The sequence below is a fragment of the Phalacrocorax carbo genome, chromosome 4 (assembly GCF_963921805.1).
Source record: "Phalacrocorax carbo chromosome 4, bPhaCar2.1, whole genome shotgun sequence".
Classification (NCBI taxonomy): Eukaryota; Metazoa; Chordata; class Aves; order Suliformes; family Phalacrocoracidae; genus Phalacrocorax; species Phalacrocorax carbo.
Window position 1 is genome coordinate 83,564,685 of NC_087516.1, and position 14,464 is coordinate 83,579,148.

The 14,464-nt window shown below is 40.7% G+C and overlaps 1 protein-coding gene across 3 annotated transcripts in view; it reads left to right on the forward strand.

The window, feature by feature from the left end:
- Window positions 1-14,464, forward strand: part of BMP2K (BMP2 inducible kinase) — a 63,697-nt gene that overhangs the window by 12,108 nt on the left and 37,125 nt on the right. For all 3 annotated transcript variants that reach the window (XM_064450762.1, XM_064450761.1, XM_064450760.1), the window contains exons 2-3: window positions 11,649-11,767; window positions 13,038-13,143. In XM_064450762.1, coding sequence (XP_064306832.1) covers window positions 11,649-11,767; window positions 13,038-13,143 — 225 coding nt within the window. The remainder of the gene's footprint in view (window positions 1-11,648; window positions 11,768-13,037; window positions 13,144-14,464) is intronic.

The window sequence follows — 14,464 nt, forward strand, 5'->3', positions numbered from 1 at the left end:
CACATGTTGAGGATAGAACTACTGTTCACAGTGTGGTGGTGGTTTTTAAAATCTGTTGTAGTGGATGCTCGTTATAGCTGTCTTACTAATGTCTTGGACTAGTTGAGAGGCTTTCTCGTGATAAGTTGGGCAGGAAGCACATCATGCCTAAAGGCATCACCTTGGTTACATCTTCAGTAACACGATATGTCCAGTGTACTAAAGTTTGAGAGACTCGAGGTTTAATGGCACAGTGAAATTGAATTAACTATTCTGGCATAGATTACATAGCTTAGTCCCTTATATAAATGTTTAATCAACAGTGTTGAATTTGACAAAGAAAAAATACAGCTTTCAGGTTGGTTGGTAGGCCTCTGTTGTATGGATTTCTACTTGTTCTTGAAGCTTACTGTTTGGAAAGGGAATCATCAGTGATGTGAAGGTCTGTCTCTTGAAGAAAAATCTTGTTCCCTCCTGCAAACAGCTGTAACAGTTGACAAGTGTTTCTTGGCTTCAGAAATGTGGGTTGTGTTTCTCGAACTTCTTTTTTTGTTTAATTCCAGAACTGGTTTATGCCAGGTAGAGATTCTAAAAATGCCAAGTTAGTAAGGGATGCCATTATGAGTATTATAATGCGTTGTGGATGGGAACCTTGACAGCAATACCTGACAGGACTTTGTACGCCTGTGCAAAGGAAACTCACTAGAAGAATGCTAACCTGCTCTATGAAGAGAAGGCGCATTTATTTAAGTGTACTGGGATGTGCCAGAAGAAAATTTGTAAAGGAAGAAAGAGGTTAAAGAAAATAAAAGGATTGGTTGCTCTACCATACATCTCAAAAGTAAAAATCACTTGAAGATCCTCGCATTGCTGGAATATAGTCTTGTTCCCAGGCTGGAAGATGGTTCCATGAGCACTGAACTAGAAGATTCAAACTGACTACCGTTTCGCTATTGTTCCTGATGTGCCTGTAAACTTTGTGCTGTCTTTGTGCAGTAAACTGCCTAAGATTACTCTGACAACTTTGTATGATGCCGAAGTGCTTCCCGGCTCCCACCAGTGCTGGGAGCAGGCTGGATTAGTCTCTTCAAACATAAATACTTGTACTATTTTGGGGGAGTGGGGGGGGAAGCTCTCATTCTTTCTGTTAGGAGAAAACTACAGTACTCTTCCCTCTGTGTTACCTGTAACTTCCTGCATTTAATAACTCAAGCAGCAAGTGTCTGCATGACAGTGTAGCCCTGGAGCTTTAAGAGCTGACTTTCTGAATGAAGCTTAGTAGATTGTGACTTGTTGCCAAATTTTGCCATAATTTCCTACTTCTGGTTTCTATTAGTATAGATAATGGACCTATTTCATACTATCAAGTAACTTTTGTTAAAATGTGATTTTATAATCTATAGGTGAAAAGAGGTTAATGTGTTGATCCTCACAATCAATGAAGTGAACTGTTTATGATTGGCTAGTCATGTTCTCTGCTCGCTTCATTATTGAGAGAAGGAAAGTATTAGTTGATGTAAACACGGTTGTAGAGATAAATGCACTAGATATATTTTTTTTTCCAGTGAATAGCAAGAGGATGTGATAATATATGTGAAAGTAGTACAGTGGTTATGACTAATTCTCAGGCAGCTTGATTCGAGATGGAAATACAGAGAGGTTTTTAATGTTTATTCAAACAAGGATCAGTTTTACCCTAAGAAATACTGCTTTATCTTGGGTGCATAAGATGTACTACTTACAGGTTCTATCAAATGCTTGCTTCTTTTTCTCTCTCTCTCTCTCGTTTTTTTTTGGTTTTTTTTTTTTTTTTTTTTTGGAAAATGCATTAAATCACCTACTCAGTCTACGTGGTTTCATCTTCCTTAAACTTGACAGAATGTTGCAGGAATTGCAAGCTCTCATATTTCGGTAGCTGCATTCTAATAGTTTGCACATAGATTAGGAAATTGCGATGGCTGTTTTCCTGTTTCTCTGGAAGCAAAATAGCTGAGGCACACATGTAAGGTGGCACAGAAGCTATGTTGTCATTATAGTAGTCAGCTGTGGGTACCAAGTCACCTGGATGCTCGGAGAAGCATGTAGGGCGAGCAGCATGATTGTCTTCAGTGCAGGACCCTGAGCTCTGTTCCTTGTTGGTGTTGGCTAGATCAAACCTCGAGCGTCTCGGTCAGCCAACTGTCAGACAGAATTTGCTTAAATGTAGAACCACAATGTTAGCACTGGAGTTTGGAAGTTGCCTGTAGTAGATGGAGTTGGCGATCCAGCATAGTGCCGTAGGGCTTTAGCTGAGTAGAACACGTTTGCTCCGGACAGAAAAAGAATGTTCTGAAGTCTGTATTACCTCGTTACATTACAGTTTCTTTAGAAATGCACTTAACACTGTCTTGGCACAATAGATGTCTGTATAAAGTCTTTTTGTGCATGGGGGGGCTTCAACTGAGCTCCTTCCAGGGCCATTCTCACAGAAGTCACGCTGCCAACTGCAGCAAGAAAAATGACATCTTCTGGAGTCTGTAGAGGCTTGCCTGTCAAAAGGCCATCGAGTGCTATCTTAGTTTGTTGCGCTCTCACACAAACATGCGCTTACATTAGGCCTGTTTGTCTTAAATATTTTTTCCTTGAGTGACAGGGATGTTGCCTGATGGAAGGGAGGAGAGCAGAGGCTTTACAGAGGATGGCATTTTCAAAATCTAGAGGACTTGACCGAAACAGCTGAAATGCCTATCCATTGGCTATTTCAGGCTTCTTTGCTGGCCCTTAGGGGCCTGGAGGGAATGACAGCATTGTCAGAGGTGATGGCTAAAAATCCCTTTTAAGGCTTTTTGATGAATAGCAACCTCACCACTGTGATGAAGAATTGTTGAGGTCATAGCCATAAGAACACTATGTGGGATTTAAAAGAAGAGGAAGGTGCCAGTTTGGGACTGATATTTTTGATGTTTGTGTGTTTTCCACCCCCTGGTCTGTCTTACCTATTGCCTGCCCTGATGTGAGGGGGTTTCCTGTGTTGTCTTGGCAGTTTCCTGGAGAGTGCTGTGTAGCACATCAGTTTGCATAGAGTTAGTTTATGTCACTGTAACAAGCTTTTGGGATCTTGGGTGTTAAGAGAAAGTACAGTTGACATTTTGAAGTCTCTGAGTATGTGAACTTCGCTGGGGTTAAAGCTTTACTGTTGTTTCATGATAAAAATGCGAGTTCCTATTGGCATCACTGGTGTCTGTGGGTTTTGGTTATGACTGCACACTGTATCAATTTATCTAATGATTTTTCATTGGCTAAAAAATTAAGTTATTTGTGCGTTTGACATTGGTATGCTCTCCTTGGCCACATAACTGTTTCTCTCTTTCCTGGTTAGAACACCAGATAATTTTTTTCAGTTTGGCACCTGGGCATGTCTGGTGTGTAGGTGTTAATAAATGAGAGAACTTTTCACGAAAACATGTAGCAGACCTTAATTAATATTTCCTGGAGCACCTAAGGAAATCCAAGTGTTCTGGATGCCCCAGGTAGTCTCAGGTGCTTTTGTCAAAGGTTCTTGCAAAGTTGGATTGCAGTTGGTGCTATGAGTAAAGAAATGTGAGAGTGCCTGCTCATCAGCAGGGCTAACGGTCCAATTAGCAGGTAGAAATGTGCATTGCAGACCTGCTTTTCATGGGGTGTACTGTTTGTATGCGATTCACACCAGCTATTTTTTGCAGCGCTGTCTTAAGAGCAGATACAGGTTTAGAGAAAGCAGCACTTCTTGTCTAAACTAGCCCTGATATTCAGATTGTTACACAGTGGGAATTTGTGTGGGCAGTGGGAAAAGCAACAGTGGTATGTCCCTTGGAATGCATTGTCTGCACACTTAAAGTGGAGAAATGTTCAACTCCAGAACGCGTGTGTGTAGAAATGGATTACTTTAAAAGTAAGGAGCTATTTCTGCTCTTGGTTTTGGGAATGCCGAGGTCTTGAGATTGCAGGCAACATCTGTCAACTGCTCTTCTGGATGGGGCTCTGTCTGAGAGCCTTGTGTTCATGACTGAGGCTTGCAGAATATGCATTACTAAAAATACATGCACATGTGTGTACACACAGAAGAGCATACATAAGTGTATATGTAAATGTGTATATATGTGACTCCTGTCTTTGAATACTGCCTTTATTCAGCGGGAAGGCCACTTTACAGTGCTTTCCATCCAGTGAGCACGCAGAGGTGTTATGGATTTGATCGGCAGCCATACAGCCAGGGTGGTGGGACAGTCGATGTATGGCACCTTCCTGGGTAGCTGGAATGCTCTCGCTGAACTGGGGGCTAGCAGTGACTGGTGCAATGAGGTGGCACCATAGGAGTGAATGAAGTGGTGGCAGCCTACTGGCATGATAAAAACCAAATGACTTAAAACCCACACTCTGGAAGCCTAGCGTGCAACATGAGGTATACACCAGCTGCTGCAGGAATTCTTGTTGTGTTGCTGGGAGACGGATACCTTTATTAATGGGGTTTCACATCATCATCTCATGCAGAGGTGCTTCAGGAAAGGAGAGGCAGAATCATGGCCAGTGGCTTCCTTGTCTTGTGGAGGTTTTGCCACAATCCGAGTGCTTGAGCAAAAATGCTTCATAAGGCTTGAACTGCATTATAAGTGTTGTTAAAGTGTAGCCTCAACGATGACGTGGTGTTTGGAGACTGATTAAAAATTTCCAAATGGTTGAGTTCTGTGCTTATTTTAAAGGTTTATCCTTTAAAGGTTTAAATACTGTTAGCCTGAAGAACTAAATAGCATTCTCTACGCAAAACTCAAGTACTGTGTATGCTTTTAGTCTGTTGTTCCCATAAACGTGCCTGCGATACATCATCTGTACTGATGAACAGAAGACAGTGCCTCTGTGGAGGAAGGACTTCCGTTGTTGCGGGAAGGAGGGAGTTTCTGATAACTTGAAGACGTGCCCTGTAATTTCCGTAACAGGGTGCCAATGAAAGTACAGAGTTACGGGCACTGCAGCAGTATACCACAAGGGAAGAAATTGAGAAAGGTGGAAGAAGGGGCTGTGTGCCACTGATAGCAGTGTATCAGGATCACAAAAGCACCCTCTGAGCTCCAAGAATATGCTGTGTTCACTATATGAAGATGTCATCAAAGCTGAGCTGCCAGAAATAGCACTTGACATGGGTTGATCTGCAACTCGGGCAGAAAGGAATTTATTCAAAAATCCTGGTAAAATACCACCTCAACATGCTGCTTAACACATGTTGAAAGAGGGCCTTTCCTTGTGCTCGATATGGAAGTGAGTGTGGGTATTAAGAGCTGTTTTTTACTGAAATCATGCTTTGCTTGTGGAGAAGGACTACTTCTTCCCTGATTGTCTTAAGAAGTGTCCTGTTCCTTTGGACACTGGCTTCTTTAGGTTTATCAGGTGGCAAGACACCATAGAGGTGAGAGTTCTTCTGTTTGGAGTTGCTTTTGGCAAAGAGCATGTGCTTGAAATGGTTAATGAGGCCTTAACTGCTTTCCTTCATTAGGGACTTAGAAGAACGTTTTTGTCTCTTCATACTGCTTGGAGCCTATGTGCAGGGACTAGACTTAGTCTGTATTTTGAGTGGATTCATAGTCCATAAAATGGTTCACACTCATACGTTGGGTTTGCAAACTATAGTGTTCAACTATAGTGTTCAGAAGGCTGTGCAATTTTAGGAGTGTAACTTCTGAAGGAGGGTGGCTTTTGGCTGCAGGTCAGCCTGATTTTGCAAGATACTTGATATCTGAATGACTTTTGGCTTTAGAATTAATAGAGAGCAGATGTGTACAAAGTGATCCAGGTCTCAAGTGATGCGGAGTAAGGTAGCAGTGAAAGTATTGCTCAAGGCAGAAGTTAATTCAGAACACAGATGAACATCCCTCAAGTGCTGTTGTATGTTAGATTATCTGAAATGAAAAAAAACCCAGATGCGGTATTTTGAAACACACTAGCATGTGGGACACATGGCTATCTTAGTGCAAAGGAGGCAGGAGAAGAAGGTTAGCAGAGAATAAGTGTAGGTAGATGGGTGACTGGAAAATACTTTGCACTTCAACCTGTTTATCCAGCTTTGTGGAGAGAGGGATGCAAGGCCATCTCGCTGGCCAAGGCCATATGAGGCTGGCAGCTGAACTTGTGAACTGGCTTCAGATTAGAAATAAAATATCCTTCAGGTTGTTCAGCTTTCTTTAGAACAACTTCACTTAACGACTGTAAAAGCAGTTCTGGATCTCTGCTGTAATGGAGACAATCATGTTGGCCTTAAAGCCCCTTGTAGGGCTCACAGCGCTGAAGATTAGCTTACTCAAAAACTGTCCTTTTTTTTTGTTTAACTCAAGACTATATTTAGTTGTTGGGGAAGTTAGTAAATATCCAGCTGTCCAGATCATGTACGTATGTAACAAAAACTAGGATCTGTTGCCTCCTGCATTTATTTGTTAATTCATTTCAGGTTTTTGAAATGTAAGGAAAACTGGATCTAAATAACCTATCAGAAAATACACTTTTATATAACTATTACCTTTATAAAAACTTACTTTTGAGTCTTCCTTTGTGTCTAAATGGAAATGGATGTTAAAATTCGGCCACGTCTCCATAACAGCCAGGTATTAATGCATTTATAGGGAAGCGGTTATTCTTTGCTGGGTGTTGTGAGAGTGACTGTAGTAGCTACTGTTCCTGGATCCACATTTACAGGTGTGGGTAGTGGTTATTGCATGTTACTATACAGGAAAAAACTCTTCCCATCGTGAAGTTCCGTTCTGTTTGTCTGAGAATTGAGTATATAGTCAAGCAGCTCACCAGTTACAAGAAAAAAATTTCGTAATTCTATAAGTCTTAATGGTATATTAAAAAAAAATGTTACTGCCTGTATATCCAACTTTGTTCAGTCTGATAGATCAGCAGTCTGATAGATGGTAAAGGTACTGCAAGATTCTTCAGCCTTATGATGTTCTACCTGAGTAAGCAAATAGGATACTTTGAATTCTGACAGCCACACTGTTTCCTGGGTGGAGTTTCAGGAACTTAATGTAGTAAAGCACAAATAGAATGGTAAAGCCTGTCAAGTTTCCCAAGGCTAACCTTAAACACATGTAAGAAAAAACCAAACAACAGACTAGGCAAGGTGGCTGATATAGAACCACAAAACCCCAAAACATTGGTAGTTAGCTTGTAAATAAGATTGCCAGAGGTACATGGTTAAGGTGAAAGAAATGACTGTTCAAGGCAAAACAGAGGTGTGAATTTCAACTTTCTGAGCTTTGTAATGATTTCATCTCACAAAGCTTCAGGGTTTCAGTTCTGCTAGAGTATCTACTGACTTAAATAACCGTAGATTCTATAGACAGGCTTTTTAGCAAGTATTTTGAGGAAAAGTGACTTGTATAACCTGACGGTCCTGTGTAACTTCTGAGTATTGAAGTCTCAGATGAGTTTAATGGAGATGAAAAATTGTAAGAGATAGAGCTCCTACAAGTCTTTTGTGGCTTGACCCCAGCCAGCAACTAAGTTAAGCAGAGCTGCTCCTTCACTCCCCACCTTGGTGGGGTGGGGGAGAGCATCAGAATGGTGAAACTGAGAAACTTGTGGGTTGAGATACAGACAGTTTAATAGGTAAAGATAACTTTAAATATCTTTATTTATTAGGTTTAATACCTAAAGATAAATAAAGAAAAAGCTGTGCTTGCAAGCAAAGCGAAATAGGGAATTAATTCGATACTTCCCACGGGTAGGCAGGTGTTCTGCCATCTCCAGGAGAACACGGCTCTGTCATGTGTAACAGTTACATGGGAAGACAAACACCATAACTCTGGATGTCCCACCCCTTCCGTCTTCTTAACCCAGCTTTTATTGCCAAACATGATGATGTATGGTGTGCAATATCCCTTGGTCAGTTTGGGTCAGCTGTCCCAGCCATGTCCACTCCCAGCTTTCTGTGCGCCCCCAGCCACTCGCTGGCAGGGGACAGTGAGGGGCAGGAAAGGCCTTGACCCTGGGTAAGAGCTGCTCAGCCGTAACTAAAAGACCTGTGTGTTGCCAACGCTATTTCCAGTCCAAATCTAAAATAAAGCGCCATACGAACTACTATGAAGAAATGCAATGCCGTTCCAGCCAAAACCGGTACAAAGTCTCAAATCTGTGGAAGGAGATATAGAGATCATTTGGTTCTAATGGTACGGTACAGAATGAAAAGGATGCGTGTATTTGGAGGGGAAAATAGCGTCTCGGTAGCAGTTTGTGGCAAGGTCTGAGAGTGGCAGAGATGAGTCTTGGTTGTGAGGCACCCCCAGATTGTGGTGCCTCATTGATTCACACTTAGCAGGAAGCCTGTGGGATGTTCTTTCAAAGGTAATGTGGGCAAATACAGGTTGGCTAAATGCAGTGCTGCTGTCATCATGCAAAATTATATTTCTTTTGCTTTGCATACGAGTTTCTTTAGAACTGCAGTTGCTCTCATATTCAGGTCTTGAATGCTAGCTGTGCTACCAGCCCTATAGTTACCTTAGTCGCTTTTACTGTGACCTCTCAATTTATGCTTGAGTTGATTCTTGAGGATATGGAACAAAGGAGAAAAAATGGGATTGTGGCATTATGCTCTCTGCCTGTGCCTGGTAGTCTTATGTACTGTTGCCTTAAATATGTTAGTGGCAAGTTTTAGGTGGTATCTAAAATTATGTACTGACAAGTAAGCTAAAGGGCTTGCTACACTGAAGTACTGAAATGATGAAGGGTGGCGAGGTTCGCGTAATTGTGTTGCCAAACCTGTTGATGGCCTGAGCACATGAGCTATTTGCTAGGTTATTACGTCTGGTCATGTTGCCCTTTCTGTCCGTTTTTAAACAAAGGAACTGCAGATTTCGTTGCTCTCACACTTAAGACCACCTGAAGTTATGTTGCTGTTTGATGGAAAGGCCTCAAAGTCAGCAAAGCTCTTGCCTGTTGCCAGTAGGTCAATATGCACTAGTCAGTTAGTGCCTGCATGCCTGTCTTGGGCCCAGCTGCAGCATGTTGTGGTATTTCTTGTGCATGGGAAGATGGGGATGCTGTGGGGAAGCTGTGACTAGACTATATTAGGCATTTGATACGGCAACCAGAATTGCCACGATGGGTGGGAAAGAAGAGAAGGGTGTGGAGAAGACAGTGGCTTAACATCTGCAACTTCCTTGTCATCTCTTCATGTGCCATAGCTTATGATAGTACTGTTTTAAGCTTTCTTGCAAGTGTTGTGTTATGGAAAAGTCAGTGTATTTTTGGTCTTCACTGATGTAACATAATGGACTTTTTTTTTGTTTCTGGAAATGTGGGTGAAATGCCAGCTCCTATGCTGACAGGCATTGGAAGTGTAGTTCTTTCTGTACAGTCTGCAGTCTCGAGTCTCTGGCAGAGCAACTACTCCCTATTTCTGGTTGCGTTTGTGTATAGGAGAAGGCCACGTTTATAGCCAGCAACGTTTGCCCCGGATAGCAATGTTGAATAAGATTTTTCCTATGTGTTTACAGAACTGACGATTGCTTGCTTTGGTGCATTCAGTGTGAAGCTTAACATGAGAAATCACTTGAAAAGCTAAAAGCGTAACGGTTCAGGGTTTTGCTGGATAAAGATTCCCAGAACATTAGTAGCTATTAATTTTCCTATTAAAAAATGTACTTCTCAAGCTTCATTCAGAGCTATGCCACTTGGCTCCGATGAAAGGACTTCTATAGTAGCAATATTTACTAATAGAAAAGCATTCAAGGTCACATATCTACCCCTTGGCAAGATGGGCAATAGGTCTGCTTTTATGGCTCTTAACAGGTTTCAAGTGTTAGTTCATATTGCCACCTAATGGCAAGAAGAGCAGTTGTCAGTATATTTAGATTATTTTCACTACTTCGTACTGATGGCTTTTACCCAGTCATGTCTACTCTGGTTACATAAAAAAAATTGTCAGGGAAACTTGAAATCTGGCATTTGGTTCTTATCCTCCTGCTAGTCGTAGAAGATTTTAATGCTGCTTAAGATGACAAGAAGTGATTTTTGGTTTCTGATCATTACTTTTGTGCTTTACCTGAGTAGTGCTGTGTATTTTTGGTCAAGTATTGGTGCTTAAAAAAGAAGCCTCTTCCCATCAAGGGCATACTACAAAAAATCTTACACTAACAAAGGTCTGCACATGGTTCTTAACACGATCCCCCAGGCTGGTATTAGGGGAGCCCTATAGGATCAGTTTTAGAAGGTGAGTAACTTCAGAGCAGGTGTCCTGTTAATGTTTTGGGAAGGCCCTAAGTCAACTCAGTTAAGGACTATAATTTTGCAGAACTTAGGCTTTTGTACTAAAATTGGAAGTAATGCTGTTTTGACCATGTAGCATCTCATTTGGCCAAACATGCAGTTAAGGTAAAAAATAATCCATGTTCAATCTTCAAGATAATTTCCTAATAAAACCTAAGTTCTTGAGTTGCGGATTATTACGTGCACATTTGTTCAAGCACATGAGACTTGTTTCAGGTGAGGTGCATGATAAGATCTGCAGGCAGTGTTTAAGTATAATGAGGCACGGAAGGTGTGCGTTTCAGTTGGCTGCCTAATTATCAGAGCAGTTAAGGGTTTCCATTTACGTATTTCGGTCCTGATTGTGTACCTGAGTCTTTGCACTAGATTAAAGCTCCCATGGTGATAGCTGGCTTACCATCAGACAGCAGTTAATTAAAGAATGCATGATTGACACGGGCTCTTCTCTGAGGCAGATTCCCAAAACTGTGGGAAAGCTGTGCATGTGAACCTTGAGGTGATGCTAATGTAAGCTGCTTGAGGCCTCGAGCAGTGGTGAAGAGTAACAGAGGACAGACAAAACAGGGGAGTTCTGTTTTTCCCTTGGTTTGCCTGAGCATTTGGAGGTACTTCCTGTGGAGGCTACTTCACTTTGTACAATACCTGTTTGCGTCATCTTCTCTACCAGTTAAGAGGAGAAGAAGATCCTTATACTGTGAAGGTGGGAGGCGGGCTTCAGTATATGGCTCACAGTTGATGCTGCTGTTGGACCCAGAATGCTCTTGATGGGGCTTATTGTGGGAAAATGTTTAATTCTTACCTGTGTATTTCATATGGGTTTAAATAAAAACATTACTTGAGACTTCATTAATTGCACTGGCTGTGATCACAGGGAAGGCCTACCTGTCTTTAGGCTATGCTGAAAAGTTATGTGACTTGTTCAGTATCTCTCAAGGCTTCCTCTTTTCTTAGTGTTTTAATTTTTATATTTTGAAATGTATGTTTAGGGATTTTAATATTAACCTTTATCAAGTGTTGAGGGGTTTAGAAATTGTGATCTGGAGAATACCTTCACGTTGTTCAGGTTTCTGGATGACTCTAAGTACTTCAGGGTTGATAACTGAATACACAGAGATTGTACTAGGCTTTGTAAATTTATTTGTATGTGAAAATACTTTTCAAATATTTGGGTTTAATGAATGTAGTAACAAAGTAATAAGATCCTAATATTTTTGTTACGAATATTTCATCTATGTGAAATGGATTGAGGTAGCAAACCCTTGTAAGTTTTTAAATGTTTAAATACTCCATGAGTGATGTAGACTTTGTTACTTGTTTCTAAGCATGTATCAATGTTGGCTAGAGGAATAACAAAAACTTAAGTAGCTTAATTTGCTTGTAATTGTTTTTTCCAGGTGGCTTCTCAACTGTGTTTCTGGTACGTACCCATGGCGGGGTACGTTGTGCACTGAAACGAATGTATGTTAATAATGTGCCAGACCTCAACATATGCAAGAGAGAAATTACAATTATGGTAAGAAACCCGTTTTTGTAACTGGAGAATGTATTAATTTGTAATATGCGTACACAAAGTGCCTCTTCAGTGACAGCTGCTTTTAGATCACTTTTCTTTTGACATTACCCTCCTGATTTTGCACAGTTAGTTTCAGAAACTAATGCTGAATTTAGGGTTGGCGCATGATTAACTTGCGAAGCAATTACAAAAAAAATTTATTTGATGCTACAGTCAAGTTGGTCGGCGCATCTGCTTCCCAGGTAACAGTAAATTCTACCAGTTCTGCAGTCATTACTCAAATTCTCAAGGCCTCTGTGCCACAGATCTGTGAGCCAAATCATGCTGCTGGTGACTTCCACAAGTGTTTTCTTCAGTAGGCATAAGTGTATTCTTGAAGTTGCAGTCCAATGCGGAGGTAACGGATAGAAGTGCAGCTCAACTCCCCTGTGTCATCAGACTTTGGTTTTCAGCAGATGATTACTAAATAAGGAGAAACTAGAATGTTTTCTCAGGCATTCTTGGGTTTATGCTTACTTGACAGGTAAAATAAAAATTTAAGGGGGGAAAAAAAACCATTAGTTTTTGGCTGGCAAGAGGAAATCTATTATATTGCCCCTCAGCAGATACTAGAAAGGCTATTTATCTCCATCTCCATACAATTCTACTTTACACCTGTTCTAATCTCAGCAGTGCCTATTTAATTATCTAAGAGGTACTTTTATGTTGGCCTTAACATAAAGGCAGCAAGTCAGTAGTACAGATGACACCACTTGTATAGTCAGATGTGAAATAAGCATTGCTTAATTCTGTATGTAAAATAGCTCTTAAGAGTTAGGTTTTTCCCCCCATCGGACACCTGCAGTTGCTTGTTTGTAATAACTTCATAATAGCTCAGATGGCAACACTTGTGTCTTCTTTCCAGCTACCTTTTTTAATAACTGAGAGACTGTGTTTCAGTTTAGCTTAGGACAGGCACGAGTAGCTTGATTCTTCTATTGCCTACACATCCAGGCTCTAGCTATTACTACTTAACAAGGTTGTTTTAAAATGCAATAGTTGGATGTGTTTGCACTGTCCAAAAAGTAGCACGTAAATTTCTGTTCTGAGTAGTAATTGCATTGTCTTTGTAGTGGTCGCTCTGACATGGGTGGCGGCAATGAGCTTACGTTCTGTGGATGTGGGAGGGGGTTAACTTAGCTTGAAATGATGAATGGTTGTCTGAAGACTTGTACTGTCTTTTTACTTAAATTTTTCTGTGCTGAATTGTAATGTGCATCTTCCTTTTCAGAAAGAGTTGTCTGGGCACAAGAATATTGTGAGCTATTTGGATTGCGCTGTGAACTCTATAAGTGATAATGTTTGGGAGGTACTTATTCTCATGGAGTACTGTCGAGGTAAGAGGCAACTCCTAGGTTTTCAGAGCAAATGCAGAGAAAAAGTTTGTATTAGTCACAGGGGATGTTTACTTAAAATTGTTCCCTTAATGTAAAAGGTAAACCTCGATATCTTGTGCTGGAAACCAGTTAGTTCTTTTTGCTTTTCTGTTTGCGTTGCTGCTCTTGAACACTGGGAAAATATTAAAGTCAGTTTCACACAGCTTTGCCATTAAGTATGGTTAGAAAAAGGGAAATTATTCGTGTAAGTATGAAGCATGAAACTGCTGTTTGTGGTAATCAATGTGTAGCTAGAACATAATTTGATCGGAAATATTGGCAAGCTTTTCAGTGCTTTCCTCTCTTTGGTATTTTTGTTTTAGATAACAATATCTAAGATGCTTTACTCTTATGTGACAGGTCATGTGTTATAAATGACCATAGCATAGTTACCATTGATAATGCTGGCCAAATAAAATAATAGTCCTGTGGTCCCACTTTATAATGTAACTTTGCTCGATAGAATACATAATGACAGGTAGTTGATAGATTTGTTTGTTTGTTTTTGTTTTCCCATCCCCACCTCACGTATGCATTGGAATCAACTTGCCATTGAGTTGAACTTCTGAAGTTTACGTGAAATTTAGGGTAACTTGGCACCGACCTCATTAAAAAAGATGGTGGTTAAACCAAATAGATGATTCTATTAGAACAAGTGCTACGAGTACAGAGTCAATACTTCTAGACTAGAAAGAAAACTCACTGCATGTTTTGCAGTGCCTGAAGAATACTTTTAGTTGAGATTTACATGGGTTTTATTTGCAGTAGAAGTGGCAAACGCTACAGCTTGTGCAATCTTTACCATAAGGTGCCAAAGACTATCCTGACGTATGGTTTGGGGAGGGGAATAAGGAGACAAGTTGAAAACTAACGGCCACAGTTTCAACCCTCAATCCTCTTGGTGAACTTCTGTACCCTTGCAGGACCTCGCTTCTGCCTTCCTGTTGATAGGACTCTTCGCTAAACTATGATGGTAAACAGCCACGTGGATGTCAAGTGTCAGATGACTTAACAGTGTTTGGCTTTACTCTTTTCAAAGCATACTTGCTTCACGGAATGCTCACCAAGGCCCTCCAGATATTGAGTCTTGCTTCATCTGTTGGTGTTGAGTGAACATGGTGGTAGTAGAAGCATAGTACTATCCAGTAAGATTATTTCAAGAAACAGGGAAATAATGATTCCCAATATTAGAAAGAAACATATGAAGAGGTTTAGTGAGGTCTTCCTCAAAGAGTGGACTTAGGGCTCTCTTTTTTTTTTTTCTTCTTATCTCCCAGAAAGA